Below are 20276 nucleotides of genomic sequence, written 5' to 3'. Positions count from 1 at the left end.
TACAGTTGTTTTTCTTTGAAATTACATATGAATGCAACACTAATAGGGAGCAAGATAGATCTTCATGTTTAAATTATATTTGAACTTTCCAGGAACTGCAGAAAAGCAATCACAGAGGCAAAGGCCCGAGATGGCTGAAGCCCCTCTAACGTTGCTCTGGGGAAGGCGTCTCTCTACTGCCTACAAAAGTGCCACATCCAAACGAGGCAGGCACAGCTGCCAGGAATACAAATTTTAGCCTCTGGGCTGCTTTCAGTGCCTCGTTTGCATTCTCCAATCTTGCACATGCACAGAACCCACAGAATCTCACTGACAAGCGAGGAGGCAGAGCCACCGCGGCGCCTCCGTCAGACCGCAGACCCGAGGAGGCGCGGGCACAGGGAGAGCCTGTCCCCAGCAGCACTTCCTCCGAGTCACCACGGGTCACACCTGCCACCAGCACGCCTGCAGCTCCCAAAAAACAGGGTTACAAATCCCAGCCAGGGAGCAGAGGCCAGCCAGCACCCTGTGCATATCCATAACACCGCTCGTTACGCGATCCGCCCGGAACATCTGGCCAAAACCACGAATATTCAACAGGAACCTACCCAAAACCACAACAGCACAGCGTCTGACTCGGCACACGGAGCTGTGTGACACTTTGGTTTATAGCTGGCACCCAAGTCCTCGTGGAGCAGGTGCTCTGCCCGCTGCACAGGCTGCCCGTGGCAGACTTTTATGCGTGAACTAGCAGGAACAACAAAACAGCTCTCGACAAAAGTAGCCCTCGGACAGAAGGACACCAAAGCCAGGGAAGCTTGCAAATCTGTTTTGTTTTCTCAAGGGGATGTGGCAGACGCAGGCACCTTTAGCTGAAGCGGGTACACGCTGGCAATGCCTGGACATGGCCCCTCCCAACACAGCAGCGGTTTAAATCAAACCCCCTGCCACCTCTGCACCCTCACTCAGCACCCAAACTCCCTCTCCCACTCAGAACCTTCTCCTCTCTCCCCAAGACCTGGTCCCCTCTTGGGTGGAGCACACACAAGACCCCTCCTCACCAGGTATCGTGAAGGGAAAGTGATCTGGGGTACTTTGCCACATTGCTGTGTGCCATTTGGTCCCACTTTACACAGCTGATCAGCTGCACACATAAACTCACTCTGGGTTTTGGGGCTGAGTCCTTCTCCTTGGGAAGCCAACCAAGATTTTTGGGTTCTACCATCCCATGAGTGCTCCACTGCCTGCACCCAAGGTGAATGCCTTGAGAAAAACCTTCCCCTGAAGAAGCAGCAGAGTGGTGATTTCACATCCTGACCTGAACAGACCAGAGGAGCAGTTTTGGGTGTCAGCACCAAACCTCCAGCACTTGTTAACCTTCTATGTTCTCTTTTTCCATCTTCCAGTTCCCACCAGGTCTGCCACAAATAAAATCAGGATTTACTGCCAGTTCTGAGCCGGTGACAGCACCGATCCCTCCAATTTTTAGTGGGCAAACAAACTTAAAAGCACATACTTGGATCTTCTTTATCATCCCATTCCACCCTTTAATGGACTTTGTTTATTCCCTTCTCTGAAACGCAGACACTTAATTGTGCTGAGGAAGTTGGTCAAGAGTTACAGCATCTCATTAATAGCAGGTACAATGCCATAAATACACCCACAGAGGCAATTACTGCTCTGGAGAATTAGGTCAGAGATATTTTGCATCCCACAGGTCGCTTGCCTCGGACTCTGCAGCCACTCTGGGATAACCTACTTACACTGGAGGTCAAGGGCTGAAATAGGCTTCTAATATTAAACAACCATATCTTCATAAAACTTTGCTTTATAACAAAATATCTTATTAACCACAACTTTTCCTACTGGTAGGTATGTATATATCATACAGAAGTGTTGGCTTAAGGGTTCTGCTATCAGGCAGCAAATTATTTTCGCTGCCCAAATGGAAAATACATCTTCAGTAAAGCTCTAGCTTATAAAAGCATCATTTTCTGTTACACTGCCACTGTCTCCCTGCTGTTTAGTTTACAGGTACCACGGATCTATGGAAAATCTATGCTACCTATGGAAAATCTCGCTCCCTTCCCTATTGCTCATCTCAACGGGGCCAAGAAATTGCTATTTTTGGCAGGGGGATGAGGCACAAATTAGTAACTTGTTTTAAATCCTCCCATTTTAACTCTTGCTTTGGATAAGGAACTAATCCCCTTTGAATAATCCCCACATCCTAAACCTGAAGACTATGAGATAATAATACTTCATGCCCTCCCCACTGATCCCACCCCACAATCCACGTAAAATGTGAAGAGAAATTACACAACTCCAAGAATACCAAAGGAGCTCGGTGATGCGGGCAAAAGCATCCTGGGAAAGAAAGTGCACGTGGGGATAAAGGGAGCATTTCAAAATGAAGGTCAGGAGTTCATGTGTAACTAGAGCCCTCGCTGCACAGCTCCAAAAACTGGTGTGCAGCTGCTTGGAACCAGGAAATCGGGAAAGTCTTGAACTTGGAGCAGGGAAGACACAGGAAAGCGAAACGAGAGAGAGAGAAAGGAAGGAGGATTTCACGGAGCAGGCAGGGGCCTCTGCTCTGCAGTAGAAAACACGGACTACGAGAAGCAGCAGCACACGATGCCTACGAGGGGAGCGTGGGGAAGCCAAGAGAGAGAGTGAAACCTGCTGAACACCCAAACGTGAGTCCAGCTGCTTTGCTCCTCCACTTCCAGAGGCTGATCCGAGCCAACACATCCTCCGAGTTCGGACCCTACGCAGGGACCCCGGCCAGGGGCCCCGGGGAAAGTGCTAGGTTTGAACTGGTGCAACAGCAACAAACACAAACTTCAACTTGACTCTTCCTCTCTGCCAGGAGAGGAATTTTAGCCATCCCACTTGCAGCACCCACTGGTACAAGGTGAAGTGCAGGGGGGAGCTCTTCAGCATCAGGATGGATGACGGCCAACGGGGGAAGCAGCTCTTCAACCCTCGTTGATCTGTTTCTCTGAAAGCCCTTCCAATGCAGCGCTCATCCACCACATCCCAAAATTCACTTTCCAACACACCTTTTATCCCCACAGGCTGCAGACACCATGTGAGATGGGTACAGCAACCAAAACCTCTTTTTTCTGCCCAAAACCAGGTGGATATAGAACGTGTGCTTTGAAAAGAAAGCTTCTTCCTAGGAAGTTCTTTATCTTTCCCCCATTTTGTGCACTCACAGAAACCAAACCAGCGGGGTGAAGTGGATGCACTAAAGTACCTGAGCTCTGAATCAAGCAGAATACTGATGGAGATCTTTCCTGTGAACTCGAGCACAACAAAAGGTTGAGACAGCACCAAGCTGCAAGAAAATACTACAGCAAGCTCGAGCCACAGTTGGATAGCGAGGCCAAAGGGAGCTCTGGTGGAGCAAAACACCAAAAAATTTAGGAAAAGAAAACAGCAGGTCAAATTCGGCACCGAGCTGTCTCCTCCCTTATGGACCCTGGCATTGTTTAGCTTGAACAACTGACCATTCATGCCAAATCACGAGTATACCGGAGCATCAAAGGAAACATCAAGGTATTGCCCACACTGAAACACATGTCCTGAAGTCAACTGTCACCTCAAGGTCACCTGCAGTGGATGGTGGGCATGGTTCTCAGATCAGGGCACTTCCTCCGGGCTAAGAAATCACCTGCTACAGAAACACAACCAAACCTCAACCAACCAACCAAAATAAAAACCTTGCAAAAACTCCTCAATGCATGTGTGTGGGTGTGTGGGGGTGTGTGGGTGTGGGCAAAAAGGCTATTTCATTCTGGGCTCCACGTAAATTTTATCTCCATCCCGGATGCCGTAGGAATGCAGCGCCCGCGAACTGTATTTCATCTCCTCCGGACCAAAAGGAGCTTCCTGGTCCAAGTAGAAGAGCAGCATGTTGCTTGTTGACAGCTGCACCACAGTTTTTAAGTGCTTCTTCAGCTCTGCCACAGTCTGATCGAGGCGGATGGACATCTCCTCCACCTTGTCCTGGAAGTGAACCTCCACCTTGGCGCTGCTCTGAGGCCGCAGATCCACCACTGCCAAGGGCTCCAGCTTCCCGTACTTGGTGACCAGCTCGTGATACCTGGAAAATTCAACAAGGCCAGAGTTATGGTGCAGCCAATGCACATTTCCCAGGTCTCAGTGCTCCTCACATGACACGACATCCGTCCTGATTCCAGCTGATGGCCTGAAGCCCCAGAAAGCCCAAGCACTCCAGTCAGTTTGGCCCACAGTCCCCAGGCTGCATCGTGGCACTGACACGAGCTCAGTGTCCCACTAGGGACGAGTATTTTGCTGAGGAAGGTGAAGTTACCACCAGCCTGAGATGTTGAAGCTGACTGGGCTCAAAACAGCTTCCTGACAAAACTGAACAGCACAGTTTGGGCTCCTACAATTTCAGAAATCCCAGCTGTGGCTGCAGTGGGATTTGGAAGAAAGAGAGGATGCTGCGCTCACAACTCTATGCCTCCTGCTCCAGTGAGGAGTGCCAGAACCAAGGAGGAATGCCAGAACTCACGGAGGAGTGCCAGAACCAAGCCAGGGCTCGCAAAAAGGACACAGCCCTCAGTTTAGATTCCCAGTATGTGTGGCTTCACGACTGATTATCAGACATTCCTGCTGTTTTCCAAGAGGCCATCTAGGTCCCAAATGTTACACTCCTCTGAGCACACGATCACTGAGATCGCCGAAGCAAGGTGAGCTGTTGCACAGTTTGAGAGCTGATAACAAACAGGGCACTTCTTGCCAGCTGATCCCTCACACCTGCTCTAAAACAAGATGGGAATTTTCCTAGCAAGAGGCGCACACTCCACTGTCACCTTGTCTTTGCAGCCAAGTTCTCTGAGTGTCCTTCGCAAGGCCCCCGCTACGGAAAGTCTGTGTCAGCCCCGCCCCCTGCTATTGCTGCCATCGGGCCAGGCTGGATCTCCCTGCCTGGCTGGAAAAGAGCAGGAATGGCAGCACAAAACACAATGGGATTGGGATGACAAAGGCTGAGAGCTGCTGAGGACAGGTAACGTTTCAGAGCCCCTGCACAGAAAGCGCTTTGTGTTCCCAATCCCCAGTGGAGCCGAATGCGATCGGCGCGGTGTCCCAGCCCCCGCCGAGCTGCGATGGGATCTGGCAGGCTGGGTGACCCCAGGGAGTCCTGCAGGAATGTTCCTGGAGAACAGCAGCCCCTCTGTCTGCTGGGCACTGAGGTAAGGACCACAAGGCACTAGGGTTTCCCCAGTCCCACGGACACAACCAGAGCGTCCAAAGGCGAGACGGTGCCCTGCTCTCACAGGCACTGGCGTGGTAGATCAGCCCCATTTATCTGGGAAAGCCATTAGTGCTGAGAGAAAACAACACTCTCCCCACATCTAACCCACCTGCAGGCAGAGCAAGTGCCAGCCAACGTGGCACCAGTGGGGAGGGTTTCTCTTTCTCTGGAAGGATTTGCCAGCAGCAACATCCGACGGCAAAGAGGGAGAGAGGAGCCCACCTCTTGCTGCTCCAAACCCTCAGTCCCCTTTGGGACATCCCTTTAATTGTCAGCATCTCTGCTGCTGCAGACCAGCAACAACTTCTGTACCAGCCACAATTACTGTCATGATTCATGCACGAAGGGTGAACTGGGCTGATGGTGGGGAGAGGATAAAGAGGGGGACAAATTTCAAACAAGCTGAGAGAGAGAACCACTGTGAGAGAGTCGAGATTATCCAAATATGTGCTGTAAATACATGGAAGGTCAGGCAAGGCTCTCTGAAATTTCCTTGTGTTGAGGAAAGGCAGAACGAGCTTTGCAGCCTGCTCCTTGTATGTGAGCTGCAAAGAAAATGGGGAGTGGGAGTGACTGGCTGCCCTCAAATCAGTCAGGACCAAGGCACACATGGTTCGTTTTGGACCCCAATAACAGGCACCCTGGGGACTTTTCTAATCACCCCTTGCAGCCTGGCAGACGCTGAGGCTGCTGAAGACCTGAGCCTGGCTGGAAGTGTCTGTGATGCTCTGCAGATAAACAGTGGAGCAGACAGGCAGAGGGCTCATTAAAACCCCCCAGACACGAGGACGTCACTCCACAAGACAGCCAATATTGGATTGTACACCCGGCGCTCCCTTTAACCACGACATCCAGAGAGATAAATTGTTCCTTCCACTTCCCTGCCTGCCTGATCCCTTCCAGCTGCAGACAAGCAGAGGGGTTCTGGTGACAGAGCTTATCACAGGCTGCACCTTGGCAGTCTGGAGAGGGGCTGCTCCCACTGGGAAGTTTTCTGTGCTCAGGTTGTGCTCCCTCTGCTCCAGGCAGCACTGCAATGCAGATGTCAGACCCCAGCCACAATATGTGTGTCCTGATAAGTTTCTAATTAGAAACCACCTTTGGAGCCACCACACCGGATTTGGGAGCAAGGAAGGGGAAGTTTTAGGAACAAACAGACACAAAATCCCCCTGCAAGGAATGCCAGGTCTCCCTTCCAACAAGGGCTGCTGCTTGTGGGTCCAGGAACTCAAACCCAGCACTAGGGACACTCAGCCATCTGCAGCCTCACTAGAAAGGAGTCTGCAGTGGCACCCAGCCCCTCCAGGACAGAAAAACCCTCTCTGGTAGCTGCAGAAGTCTCCTGGAAATGCTGCACAGATGAAGGGATTCGGACAAAGAGGCCATTGACCATGAAAAAGGCAGTACCAGTGTTTAAAGGCTAAGAAATCCGAGGGGGAGGTAATTTTTCTAGCATAAAGCTGGCGTGTTGGCCAAAACCAGCCTGGTTTTCTTGAATGGGTGAGATGTCAGTAATCTTTTACGTGAGATCCCAGCTGGAAACTGATCCCAGTGGTCTGTGGTGATGTGTAACACACAGCCTGTTCCCAAAACCCATGTCCTAGGCATCATGAGTGCCTCAAGCTGTACCCCACTGTGTCCTTCCCAGCAATATATGGATCATGGACATTCTGTCACCACCAAACACAAGAAATAGGAAGTGTTATGGAAATTAATCCCTTTTGGGAGCAGCACCATGAGCTCACAGTCCCTGTCTCCCCTTCCTCTCTCCTGCATTCTCTGCCTCTGCTGTTATCCCTTCCAATATTTCCTTCAATTTTTACGCTTCAAGGCCCTCTAAAATTACAAGCCAGGACTTGTCCTCAGAAAAAGGACCAGCTGTCTTGTCTCCCTGACTACATGAGTGCCCTCTGCCTCTGAACTGACCCCAGCATGCCTTTAACAAATATTATAATCACTGACCCTATTAATACTCACACAAAATGCCATGCCCTCATTGCCCATTCCAGCCTTCCCACCCCCTTACTGGATTGGCAAGTCACATATCCAGTGCTTTAGAAAAACAATTTTAGCTGAGAGTTAAGCCAAGGAAAACACTGACCAGATTCCATTTGTACCTCTGTCATCCATACCAGGCCATACCTGTGACCTTCAGTGTGTCCCCACCCCTGACTGTGCCCTCAGAGTCACACACACACTCCTGTCCTACCCCTTTTCTGTAAAAAAAGGACAATAAAGCTTTGCTGTCCAAAAGCACATGAGGGTTTTAGGGCAGAGGGCAGGTACAGGCAGTGACCCGATGCTCCATGATCCCTCCTCAGCCCAGTAGAAGCGGTAAGTGGATGCTGGCACAGAAAAGATACAGACTGAACAGCATCTGTCTGAGTTCATTAGTTTACCAAGATGAACAGATCATTGGATGGACACTTTTGGCAAAGAAAACCCATCAGACTTGTGATTTGTAGGCCTGAAAGTGAGGGGACAGCTTCCCACTGCCAGCCACATTGCACACACCAGATGGTGCAGAGGATTAGCTGCCCTGGCCTGGCAGCAGAGAGCACGATGTGTCCTGGCTTTGGGCACACAGGTGGGTTATGAAGGGAGCCGTGGGAGAGGCCAGGAAACAATGAAGGTCATGAACTGAACAGTCCTGTTGTTTAATGGCACTTGACACAGGCACTTTCAAGATCAAATCTGACTTGGGAGTGACCCTACAAATCATCAGACACCAATAATATAACAACTTCAGCTCAAACAGACGGAGGGAGCCAAGGCCGGAGGAAGGTGAGGGACGGTTTCTTTCATGGAACAGCTGGCACATATTTCCCATCTCCTGTTCAGTCACCACCCTTCTGTCCCTGCTCTCCACTGCAGGACAGAGAATTCCTACCTGAAAGGGACCTCCTCCTCAGGGAACTCCATGTAATAGCGGATGAAGAACCGCTCCGAGTCCTCCCGCTCCCCGTCGGCCACGATGCTGCCGTTGAGCTTGGTGATGGATGGCAACCTGCAGGCACACACCAAGAGCCACAGTCAGCCCAGGAGGGGAGCCCAGACAGGCTCATCAACAAGCCAGTCACACCAAAAGTGCCCCAACTTTAACACCATGAGAATTCCTGCCAAGGAAGCTCAGGCCTCGGTCCCTTTGAGAGAGCAGGAAAGTTCCATGTAATGTCTCAAGCACATTCAAAATTAAGCATTTTCATTTCACCACATGTGCACAGGCTTGTGGGAGACTCGCAAAATTCCTTGAGAAGCAGAGCAGTCAGATTTAACATTTCCACTACTCTGACTTTTCCACAAAACAAGCTCAAATCTTGCTGCATTCACACAGAACTTCATTTCCTACCAACCTCTTCCTCTGACGAGCTGCTCCCACCCAACAAATCAAGCTCCAGTCTTTCTGCATTCACACAGAACTTCATCTCCTGTCAGCCTCTTCCTCTGATTACCTGCTCCCACCCCTTCCTTGCCTTGTCATGTGTCTGCTGAGGAGAACAAACCAACAGACCTGGCTATTAGCAGCTTCCTGCGTTCCTCGGTGGTGTAGGACTGCAGCAGAGGAATTCCCAGCAATTTCACTTCCTCGAGTTTGGGGAAAGAATTTAACTTGTCAATGTCTTCCCAGCAATGCAGACCTGCTCAGAAGGAAAGACTTGTGTTAACAAACACAGAAAACACATCATGGATCCAAGATAATAAGTCACAGCCAAAGAACATATGTGACAGGAGAGTGTCACTGCTGTTCCTTTGAGAAGTTGGCTTTTTGCTCACGATGTGCTGCTAAAAAAGCTACATTTGCTTACGAGACAGAGGAGCTGAAATTCTCTTGTGCTGTTTTCCAAGTCTGGAAGGATGCTCTCCATGGCTTTTTTATGGAGCACCCAGCCTTTGGCCTCTCTGCTAGGGACTGACCAGCATCCGTGATGTTGTGCCTATTAAGGGATGCTGCCTTCAGAGTGTTAAAGTCACCAGCACTTCTTTCATTCCAGGCATCACTAAGCAGCCATCAAACAGCTTTACCTCACACACATGACCACCTTGGGTCCCATTTCTGCTCACAACCCGACGGTGAAACAGTCCCAGAAGCCATCCAGCCATTTAATGAAAAAGGTTTTAACTCGTTTTCAGCCCCCTCAAGACTTGACATTTGGGATAACAAAGCAAGCAGGGAGGACAAAATAAAGCAAAGCTGAGGATTGAGCACCAGCAGAGCCCTGATTGTGTGGTGAGATCAACACAACTCATCTTGGAGTCTTCACCTGACAGAACTTCAGAGTGCAGCAGCTTTCCCTAAAACCCCCAAAAAGTTTTAACAAGCTCCTTGGGATTCCTGTTTGACTTTCAGCTCCCAAAATATCAAAATGCAACACAGAGCCTGGAGTGCTTAAGCACCTGGCAACGGAACTGCAAAACTACTTACCACAGGAGCACTTGAAAGCTTTCAAATGCAGCTTAACAGGCTTTTCCTCCCCTAGTTAAGCTTTTGTTACAGGGATTCCTTGATGCTTATATTGTAGGGCATGTTAATAAAGTCCCTTCTACCTGCCTGACACTTAAGCAGCACTTGCACAGCATATAAAGCTGTAAAGAACAAAAGCTGCTGGTGCATGAAGCGCTCCTGCAGATGAATTTCTGGTGTATGTGTCATACACAAGCATGTCACAGCCCCCACGAGCTGCCCTGCAGCTCCTTCTCTCCCAGCACAGGGTGCTCTTCCCAATATTCCAACTGCTCATTCTCTCTCTGGAGCGTTGGCTGAAAATTCTCTGGGGCTGGAGTGTAAAAGCAGCTTCCAGCATCACTTGTGAGGTTGTAGTGCCTGAGCACGGCTGACAGACAGCTTCTACTGCTGCTGGGGGATGCTTGATCCACGCTGCATACCTGCACACGCCCTCATTTTACCTGAGATAAAACAGGGAATAAAGGGAAAATGGCATTTTTTCATCCCCTTCACTGCCAGACATTTATTTATCCTTCTCCAGCCAGGAGTACCTGAGGCAGGGATGGGAAACAGAGGGAAACCACCAACATAAAAAACCTTTCCAGCTCACTTTGATTAACTGGTCCACGCTGCTCTGACTCATCTTTTGATAATGACTGACTACCCAAGGCAGCAGGAAAACCCCACAGATGAGCAAGTTCATTTCTTGTCATCTATACAGGAGGTGAGACTGATCAACCAACAAAACCCATCCCTGCTTCCAGGCTCTCACCTGACTTGTGCAAGTTGATGGATCTTAGGTTGGGGAAGAGCCTTGCCAGGGAATCTTCTGATTCTTCAATGGTCGTGAGGTTGTTGTTAGCCAGGATGAGTGTGTCCAGTGATGGAAACATAATTCCCAGCTTTCGAATTTCAGTCCAGTCTTGAAGATTATTGTCAGTTATGTGGAGTAGCTTGAGAGACTGACAGCAAACTGGAGAACAAGACACTGTTTCATAGTCGTTAAGGCACAGGAAGAGCTCCTCCAAGCTGCACAGGGCAAGAAGGATCATGTCATCAATTTTATGGGATTTTACCACAACTTTCTGTAACAGCTCTGAAAACCTTGGTGTAGAGAAGACCTTAGAGCACTCCCCATGGAGTGTTTCAACTACATCTCTGCTCCCATCCAATTCAGAGATTAAACAAAACCTTTTAAGTGTTCCCTGAGTCTCTCCCAGTATTGCGTAACAGACTGGTTGGGGCTGTCTTCCACATTTGTGCCACCAACCCAGCAGTGACTGGGAGCTGCTCCCAGTGCTCTCAGCTTAAATTAAAATGGGGTTTTGATACAACACTGACAATGATTTTTTCCCCCACATCACTGCCAAAGATTCCCATTAAAGAAAGAAGAGATCCCATTAAAGAAAGAACAGGTCCCACTAATTTTTCAGGCAACTGAACTTTCCCAACCCCAGAGAAGGGTAGGTTGGCTACACTGGACATTCTGTTGTCACCATCTCTGCTTACAAAGCCACACAAAGAGGGATCTGTCACCAAAATGAAGCCACTGAGGACATCCATGGGAGCAGAATGCCAAGGTGGCCCATGGCCAAACCACAGAAATCAACACCTTTGCAGAGAAAAGCAGGATGAAATATTCCCTGACAAGTGGCCAGACCCTCAGAGTCACATCCCATTTAACAGGTATGCCCTGCACCATTCATTGCACAGTGACTCAGAGGGAAGTGTGACCCTCCTACATTTTTGGGGTCATTATCCATCTCTGGTATTTAGGTCTGGAGGAGGAGAAGCCCTGGGCTTTGCAGCACCACCCAAGTTTGGTTTAAAGACAATGCAAAGCACTCACCTAGCCAGTTCCCAAACTCCCAAAGGAAAAAAATCCCTTTTTCTTTACTGACGTTTGCATCCTCCCAGCCCCACTCATCCCTCACCACACGATTCCATAACCCAGCCTTGACCTGAGTGCAGCAAACCCCCAGCTTCCCAGGCTTACTCTGGTAACTCCTGCAGGATGGTGTGCACAGTTTCCCAGGAAGCTTTGCTGTTGTTGAGCACAAGTTTGCGGACGCCAGCGAAAGACCCAGCGCAACTTCTCTCTAAAACGGACAAACTGAGAGGGTTGGAACTCAGGTTTAGAAACTCCAAGTGGGGGACGTTGGACACAATTTTACTGACCTAAGTGGGGAGGGAAGGAAAAACAAACAGAAAGAAAGAAATGTGTATCAGGCAGTAATCGGAGCTCTGGCATTAACACCCCACCTCCTAAAAGGGGCCCTGTGGAATCAGCACAAAGAAATAATATGGGAAAAACACAGGGATATCTACCTGGAATTCATTCTCCAGCCATTCCTGATCTAGATGGATTGGTTAATTGCTCATTCTCCTCAAGAGTTCATTTAATTACGCTCTAGGAGCAGCTTGATAAGAGAAAGGCAGACCCTTGGGACAGGTCATAAAAACCACCTCAACCCCAAGGCTGAGCAGCAGCACGTTCCAGGAGCCAGACCTCGCTCATGGGGGGCCATGAACACCTCTCCTGCCTCCATGGCCAACACTGAGCCCTTGTCCAGCTTCCCACTGCTCCCCACAGAGCTCAGCCAATCCCTAATTCCCTCCTTGACTGGGAAACTGAGTGGGAAGCACGTTCCAACATCAGTGGAAAATAATTCCGAGTCAGAGAACACCTGGCTGGAGATTTCCACTCTACAGAGCTTTGGGGTGGGCAGAGATGGGGCAGACCATGGCACACAGAGGTCAATAAATGGCCCAGCTGTTGGCAAAGGGTGATTGTCTCCTGCAGAGGTTGAATTCAAGTGTGGCAAACATGAGGTAATGTGTCTGCCTCGCTTCACGCCTCGTCTCAGGTGATGTCATGGTTTGGGTGCTACACCTCAAGAATTAAGCAGGCAAACTGGATGACATCAGTCCAGCAAAAACACAGGATTTAGAAAAAAATGGCTTTTGATGAACGATTGGAAGAAGGGTATTTTTTCAGTATTATATTAAAACAAGGAAAGGAGGCATTAAAGTTCTCCTTAGTGGGTATAAAAAGCTGTTGTATAAGGAGCAGTGATGATGCTCCTCCTGCCTGCTGAGAACAGGGCAGGCAGAAATTGGCTGAAATTGCAGCACAGGAGACTTAAATGACACAGTTTAGCCTATGAGGCTATTAGCTAAGCATGGGAACAGGCTACCCAGGGTTCTGGAATCCCCAGCAGGGGCAGGTTTTAGGAGTGGGGAGATATTCATCTAGTGTGGATGGGCTGTGAAAACTTAATCCGGTCTCAGAGGAAGGGACCAGCACACACAGAAACCTTTCAGTTCCAGGGCAGCCTAAAGAGACTGAATGCAGAGTGGGGTGTGAAATGTGCAGCTCATGAGTGACCAGTGAATGACCAGAGCTGAGGTCAGCCCCACTGAGCTGGGACACTGCAAACTCTGCATTCACTCCCTGCTTAAAGACATGAGAATCTGATGGCACAAAACCCCAAGAGATCCTATTTTTTCCACGTATTTCTAACAATAAACACTAATATAAAAGGAGAGCATAATCCAGTGAGGAACTTAATGACACTTGAATGGATTGAGACTGTTTCACTCCTGTTACATTGCATTTATTGAGCATTATTTCATCCAAGCACTTCAAAGGATTTTACAACAGCATTTAGCATTAATTAATGAGGCTGCAGAAATACCCTTTGTGGTAAATATTATTAAATCTGTTCTGCAGATAAGGCAACGAATGTGGAGAGGGAATAAATACCTTGCCCACCATCACAGGGACAAAGCTGGGAATCAACTGCCACTCTGTTAAAAATTAAACTGCTCATTAACTTCTTGATGTTAGTAATGCCAGTTCCAGTGCTTTGCATGATGATATAAAACAAAAATACAGATTTTTCACCCACAGGCCAAGACTGTAAGTCACAAAGTACATGGAGTGGAGTGCCACACTGGATTAATTTCACCACATGTATTGCTCAGTTGCTGTTGAAGTAAATAAACATCACCTTCAGAGATGAGAAAGAAGCCACAAAAATGAAACCCTCAACAATGCAACATTTGCAGTCAGTAATAGCTGTGAGAGGTACCCAGAAAGGTGCCCATCACCATTTTACCTCGTGCCAGTCTTCCAGCTTGTTGTCAGAGAGGTCGAGCTCAAAGACGTGGGCGCAGAAAGCGGCGATCTCGTTCTCGTCCCCGGCACAGGTGATGCCACAGCTGTTGAGCACCAGCACACTCGGCAGGTTCAGGCGGTCTGGCACAGGGAAAAACAGAAGCTGCCTCTGCTCAGCTTGGAGTTACAGAACCCAGCCCCAAGCAGGAATGTTACAGCCAGCAAAAGAAATCTACCAGTAACGCCAGAATTGACACTGATTTCAGGAGCTCAGTTAAATATGGATTTTATGACAGACACCATCATGAAGCCTGGACTGTAAATATGAAGTACCACTCCTATCAGTGCTCTTCAGCTCCTCCACGTATTCCTGTGTATTTCAGGCCTGTCCTTTGTCATTTATGGCCTGTCTCCTATCAGTTCTTGCCAGAACTTCTGCTCTTCCCCAGGCAGCTGCTGCTGCAGATAGGACACAGGACTAGGGGAGTGTCAGCTGCACAGTCAGACTCCCTTATCCTCTTGCCCTGAGCCCACTTGGGCTTAGAAACAGCCAGGAGGTATTTAAACATTTCTTAGGAGGTATTTAAACATTTCTTAGGAGGTATTTAAACATTTCCTTTCTAAGCTTTCCCTTCCCAAGGTTCAGTGTAGAGCATTCAGCATCCATGCAAAAACTCAGCTCTCTGCTCTGCCTTTCCATTTCTGCTTCGGTTTTGCTCCAGCTCCTTCTCAGGCAGGTAAATGTGCTCAAAGATACAACCAAGGAGTTGGACCTCAATCACAGCGTGCTGTGCTAAGGCTAAAACATGATGAAAAACTGGGGATTTGTAACAGGAAACAATTTCCACACAAGAAATCCATGTTGAGGCAAGGCAAGCCATCAGTCTTACACTCTTTCACATACAACATGGCTTTCCCACCTCTCTGAAATACTAAAATCCATTAAAATTTAACCACAAGCTTTTTCCTAAATAGGTGGCCCCTTTTCTCCTTAACACTTGACAGCTACAGGACTGAAAAAGGATTCTAGCAGCAAACAGCTACCTGGAGTGATCTGAGTTTCCAGGTTTTCTGGCTTGTAAGTGTTTGGCTTCTTTAAAGGATGGTGTGGCACTTTGGGAATTACTCATGGAGTATTTGTAAGTCATGTCTCAGCCACTTTCTAGGACATGGCCTCTTTTCAGCACCCAAACAGCTCAGGTGAGCAGGAGAGAGGTAAATTTACCTGGAGAGGGGGCATTGACTGAACATTCCATCAGGCCAATTTTCTGTTCTTGTTCATTTTGAGAGTGTTTTATCCTCAACTGAACTCAGGCCCTTTGTTCTCCTCTGTCAAACCCAGTTATTGGAAACTTCATCCAGCTGATTTCCACGGCTATTTTCCTCTTTGGGGCTGGTTATGACACAAATTGACCTGATGGATGTTTGGATTACTCCTACAGATCGTGATGGGCAAGATGTGTGACACGAAGAAGAGCTCTGATGGGATCAACGTGAATCTCAGACCCATCCGTACAGACCAAGAATTAAATGCCAACATCAGAGTGTGAGGGAGGACTAAAGGGTGTCACATAGATCTAGTTCAGAGGAGATGGTGACACAGATTCTGCAGTCTGGGACGCTCAAGGACATCCACAAGCAGCACAGAGCTTCAGACACGCATCTGGCTAAACTCCCTCGAGACAGCAAGGTCAGGAGCACAGGAGAGGGGAATTCTCCACTAGGCCACAAAGCATTTGGTGCCTTGAGAAGACAAAGTACACTGCAAGTTCATCTGAGGCACTTGCCACAAAAGCAGCCCGGCTAGAGATTCAAAAACTCATCACTCTGCTTGAAATATGTCCCCTCCTGTGTACACTGAGCTCCTGTCCCTGCAGGCATCTAAGCAAGCTGGCACCACTGGCATGGGGACCAACCTCGAATTTAGGTCACTTTTTATGTATTTTTAAAGCCATCTCTGCCAAAATACCTGTTGCTGCAGCCAATAATAAGATAGGATCAGTGGCCTGAAGAAAACAAGCTCCAGGGACTGCTGAACCCTCAAAACCCAGACTGCACAGGGCCTTAGTTCCATCTTCCACTCATAGGGCTGGAACCTGGTGATCTTGAAGGTCCCTTCCAACCCAAATGATTCTATTCTATTCTCTAATTCTGATTCTGTGACACTGCAGAGAAATTTGGTTTTTTACAGCAACCAGTTCAGTCACTTTCCACCTTTGTTAGATTCCAGTCTCCAGTAAAAACCACATTGTGATGGTTCTTTCTCTGGGCAATTCAAGGTGATTCCTCTTTCAGTTGATTCCTCCCAGCAACCCCCAGATGCTCAGAAAGACCAGAATTTACCTTTCATAGGTGAGCCCTGTGGAGTTGCCGGGACGTGCACCCCCATGCCAGGCCCACGACGGTAGGGGAAGTTCTCAGGGCTGTATTTCTCACACAGAACTTGCATGAAACTCCTTCCACTGGGTTGGTCCATGCTCCCTTCTTGGACTTCTGGTTAAAGAAGAGAAAAACAGAGCATATGAGCAGTCAGCAAATAATAATCACTTCTAACAGTGGTGCTTGAGAACACAGGGAAAGAAGGCAGGTGGGTCACGGGTTTTGTTTCTGAGCTCCAGCTTAGTCTAACAGGTCCTATTTCAAATTTGAGATTAAAGTAAAACATTACTTGAAAAGAACCCAGAACCAGAGGGTTTGGTGCTGTACAAACACAGCATTACAGGCCAAGTTCAAGACCTCCTTACCCCACTTACTCCTGCTCTTCCAGGATAACTCCAGGCTGCAAAAGGTGACTTCTGCACTTGCCACTTCTGCCCCTCCCACGAGGACTGAGAGAAAGCCACAGCTATTCTCAAACACATTCCCAGGGCAGCCAGGAGGGGAAGGAGCAAACAGCTGTTTCTGAGTAAGAGATTGCTCCAACAGCTGTTTGCCAACTTCCCTTTTCTGCTGTGTCACCAAACATCTCCTGGCCAGGCCAAAAGGCACCTTCTGCCAATTCCATTCTGCAGCTGCCTAATGTATCTGGGAGATAATAACTGTGCCCTGCATATCTGGGCATGGCCCAGAACAGCACAGGAAGGAGGCCTTGCCTCATCACAGGCTGCTGAGCTGCCTGGAGAGATACTGAGAGTCAGCTGGGAGGGTTTTTGGCACCAGGATCCCTCCATGGCCGGGGTTCTGCCCTGCCCAGGTGGGACTCAGCCTCTCTCTGTGTCCTGTTTTCGTGTGCACACTCTGAAATCAGCACTGATGGTTTTGTAACACAGGAGCAGAGCTTGGCTCATGAATGAAGAGACTGTTGTTTCCAGAGGTCTCCTAGTCCTGCTGCCCATCACGGACACACCATCACAATCCTGAACGTGCAGGAACCAGAGCAGGTTTCCTACAGTGTCCAATTAGTCATAGGGCAGCTTTTTCACTAATTACTGCAAAATTACCTTTTTAAACCTCAGAGTGGGGCCACGTATACGTGGAAAGCCAAGTTGCTAATCCTGAATTAAAATGTCTGCCTGTTTCTTTCTGTTTCTTTCCTTTACGGTTGTTACAGGCAAGGATACAAATCTAGATTTAAAATTCTAAACAAAAGTGATTTTGCTGAGGCTCCCTTTGCTGAGAATCACCTGTTTAACAAGTTCCACATCACTTCTTTGTGACCAGACTACCTAAAACCCACCAACCAAAAGGACTTGAGTACAATAAGCAGCAGTTGACTGCAGTGTGTTACCATTTTTATATTATAAATAAAGTTTAAATGTCACAAATGGGGGCTAATTGGCTTGGTCTTAAAAAAACCCCAAAACCCACCATTTTCATCTTTAAACAACTGGGTTAATTCAGAGCTCAAACTTGACTCATGTCACTATCAAGAATCAAAAAATCCTCAAACCAGATTTGATAGGAACAAGGCATTTAATTTTAGACTAAATCACTCCACATGGTACAGGAACAATTTGCACTGACAGCCAAGGTTTAGGCTGAGAGGCCTCGTTCCAGAGTGCTTTGGGAGCCTCACAGACAGACAGGGCTTTCCAAACACACATTCAGACATCCTGGTCCGGAAATTCTGGAACTCTCCTATACATGTTTGTCCTGCACGTGGCTTTTCCATCAGCTCCATCCCTCTTTATCTGCTGAACAAACATCAGCTGGAAATTCCATAGGAGAAACTCACTTTAGAGGCAAAAAATGGTGTTTCCAGCTATAGTATGAGAGCAATCCAGAACTGAGAAGAAAAATTACTGACATTTACATCCAACAGCTTTGAATCCCCAACATTTTCTTCCTCAAGCTCTACTTTTGCACGCCAGTGCCATTGTGAGATGACAAAAACGTCATGGAGTGGGCAGTCGCCTTTCCCACCTCCCTTCCCATGGGATTGCACATCCCCTGTAATCATCTGTCAGGCACGTGGCTTCTCGGAATCCCTACAATTGCCTGGGAGCAAGGAGCAGCAGGATGTGCAAAGGGAATGACAGGTTCCAAGGGAATGCTGTCAGCACAAGGGCAGGACAGGGTGGCCTGCAAGGTGCACGTTTCTGAGCGTGTCCTGCTGACAGCACGAGGAACAATTCACGTCCCAGAGTAGCTCTGGGTTTCCTAAATGACAGCACAGAGTGAAAACGAGGCACTTGGGCTTTGAGACGTATCAACAAACCGCCTTTGTTGTTATGTTCAAGTGCTCTGCTGGCCCCACTGACAAACAACAGAGAATCCCAGAATGGTTTGGGTTGGAAGGGATCTTAAAAAGAATCTCATTCCAACCCCTTGTTCCAACACCTCCCACTATCCCAGGTTGCTCCAAGCCCCATCCAACCTGGCCTGGGATACTTCCAGGGATCCAGGGGCAGCCACAGCTGCTCTGGGCACCCTGTGCCAGGGCCTGCCCACCCTCACAGGGAGGAATTTCTTCCCAATATCCAGTCTAAACCCACTCTCTGACACTTTGAAGCCATTCCCCCTTGTCCTGTCACTCAAAGCCCTCGGAAATAGTCCATCTCCATCTGTCCCTTCAAGGCCACAATGAGGTCACCCCAAACCTTCTCCTCTCCAGGTGAACAATCCCAGCTCTCCCAGCCTTTCCCTGTCACATCAGAGCTGTTCCATCCCTCTGATCACCCTGGTGCCTCCCCTGGACTCTCTCCAACAGCTCCATGTCCTTCCTGTGCTGGGATTCCCAAGCTGGAAGCAGCACTGGGAAGTGTCCGGAAAGAGGAGCACGACCCTGACTTGAGATTCCAGGGAAACCCAGCGTGCTGCTGCAGCTGATGAGTGAAGTGAGAACACTAAAAAGGACACGGAAAACATTTCCATTCCCTGTGCTGTGAGCCTTCGAGGAGAATAAGAGACCCTTCAGGAGAATGACATCATTAATGACATGCTAATGAAATTCCAGTGCCACTCAAATGCCTTCAGGGCACATCCTGAATAGTCACACACCAAACACATCCTGACATGTTTGTACACATGGAAAATAAAGCGTAAGGAATGGATGAACAGCACAAACATCCGTCTGCAAGGAGCTGGAACATCGTTCTCCCGAGACATGATTCAGGGAAATTACTTTTGAGACGATCTCGAGAGGCAGAGAAGTGAATCACAGAATGGCTTGGGTTGGAAGGGAACCTTGAAGATCATCTAGTTCCAACCCCCCTGCCCTGGGCACGGAAATCCCGCCAGGATTTATCAGGAATTGTACCAGGGCAGGGATCCTGACCCTCGGAGCCACCAGGACAAGCCACCCCAGCAGTTGAAACTCTGTCAAGGCCCCCACCAAACCCAGCACGGCTGCTCGTTCCCACACCACAGCACCGTGCTGAGGAGACCACAAAGCACACGGCAGATACCTGAATTATCCTTGGCACGCTCCTGGCCCGACCCTGACCCTGTCCCACCGAACCAGCAATTCCCTGCTGGAAATCCCTCTCCGTGCGGAGCCACCCGCTCCCTGTCCGTGCCGCCGGCCCCCGGGGCAGGATGAGCACCCAGCTGCCGCTGACACCTCGGCGTCCGCAGCCCCGAGCCCCCAGAGGCCTCCCCCGCCCCTCCCGCCCCTCACACCACCGGCCGCGCTCCCCTCACACGGCCCCGGGCTGGCCCCGGCTGACAGCGGCCTCCGCGCTCCCGCACCGCGCCGCTCCCGGGGCCGCAGCCGGGGGGTGCCAGGCGTACCCGGGCGGCGGCGGGGGGTGCCAGGGACCCCCGCTGTCCCCTGCCCGCCGCTGGCCGCTGTCCCCGCCCGTCCCCCGCCCCTCTCACCCAGGCCCGGCGGCCGCGTCCCGCATCGACCCGGAAGCAGCTCCAAACATCACGTGACGCCGCGCGCGGTCACGTGGCGGGGCGCTCCCCCGTTGCCGTGGAGACGGCGACGCCGATGACGTCACCGCTGTCACCGGGGGGGTTTTCCTGGGATGCGCCGGGAACAGCGATGGCAGCGCATCAGCGAG

The 20276-nt window shown here is 49.5% G+C and overlaps 1 protein-coding gene across 3 annotated transcripts; it reads right to left on the bottom strand.

Moving 5' to 3' along the window:
* Positions 1 to 43: 43 nt before the first annotated feature.
* Positions 44 to 20167, bottom strand: TBCEL (tubulin folding cofactor E like). 3 transcript variants are annotated; one of them, XM_039564878.1, is made up of 8 exons: positions 20089 to 20167; positions 16174 to 16323; positions 13832 to 13971; positions 11707 to 11888; positions 10483 to 10739; positions 8778 to 8904; positions 8157 to 8273; positions 44 to 4087 (listed from the first exon to the last, which is right to left on the bottom strand). In XM_039564878.1, exons 2-8 carry the CDS (start codon positions 16304 to 16306, stop codon positions 3769 to 3771), a joined length of 1275 nt encoding a protein of 424 aa, XP_039420812.1. In that variant the 5' UTR covers positions 16307 to 16323; positions 20089 to 20167; the 3' UTR covers positions 44 to 3768. The 3 variants fall into 3 exon arrangements, with proteins under 3 accessions (XP_039420812.1, XP_039420813.1, XP_010402179.1); XM_039564879.1 differs by lacking the exon at positions 20089 to 20167 and adding an exon at positions 20002 to 20048; XM_010403877.4 differs by lacking the exon at positions 20089 to 20167 and adding an exon at positions 16575 to 16774.
* Between the last annotated feature and the right edge of the window lie 109 nt (positions 20168 to 20276).

Source organism: Corvus cornix, chromosome 24 (assembly GCF_000738735.6).
Source record: "Corvus cornix cornix isolate S_Up_H32 chromosome 24, ASM73873v5, whole genome shotgun sequence".
NCBI lineage: Eukaryota > Metazoa > Chordata > Aves > Passeriformes > Corvidae > Corvus > Corvus cornix.
Note: the sequence above shows the minus strand (reverse complement) of the source record. Positions and strands in the feature narration are given on the sequence as shown.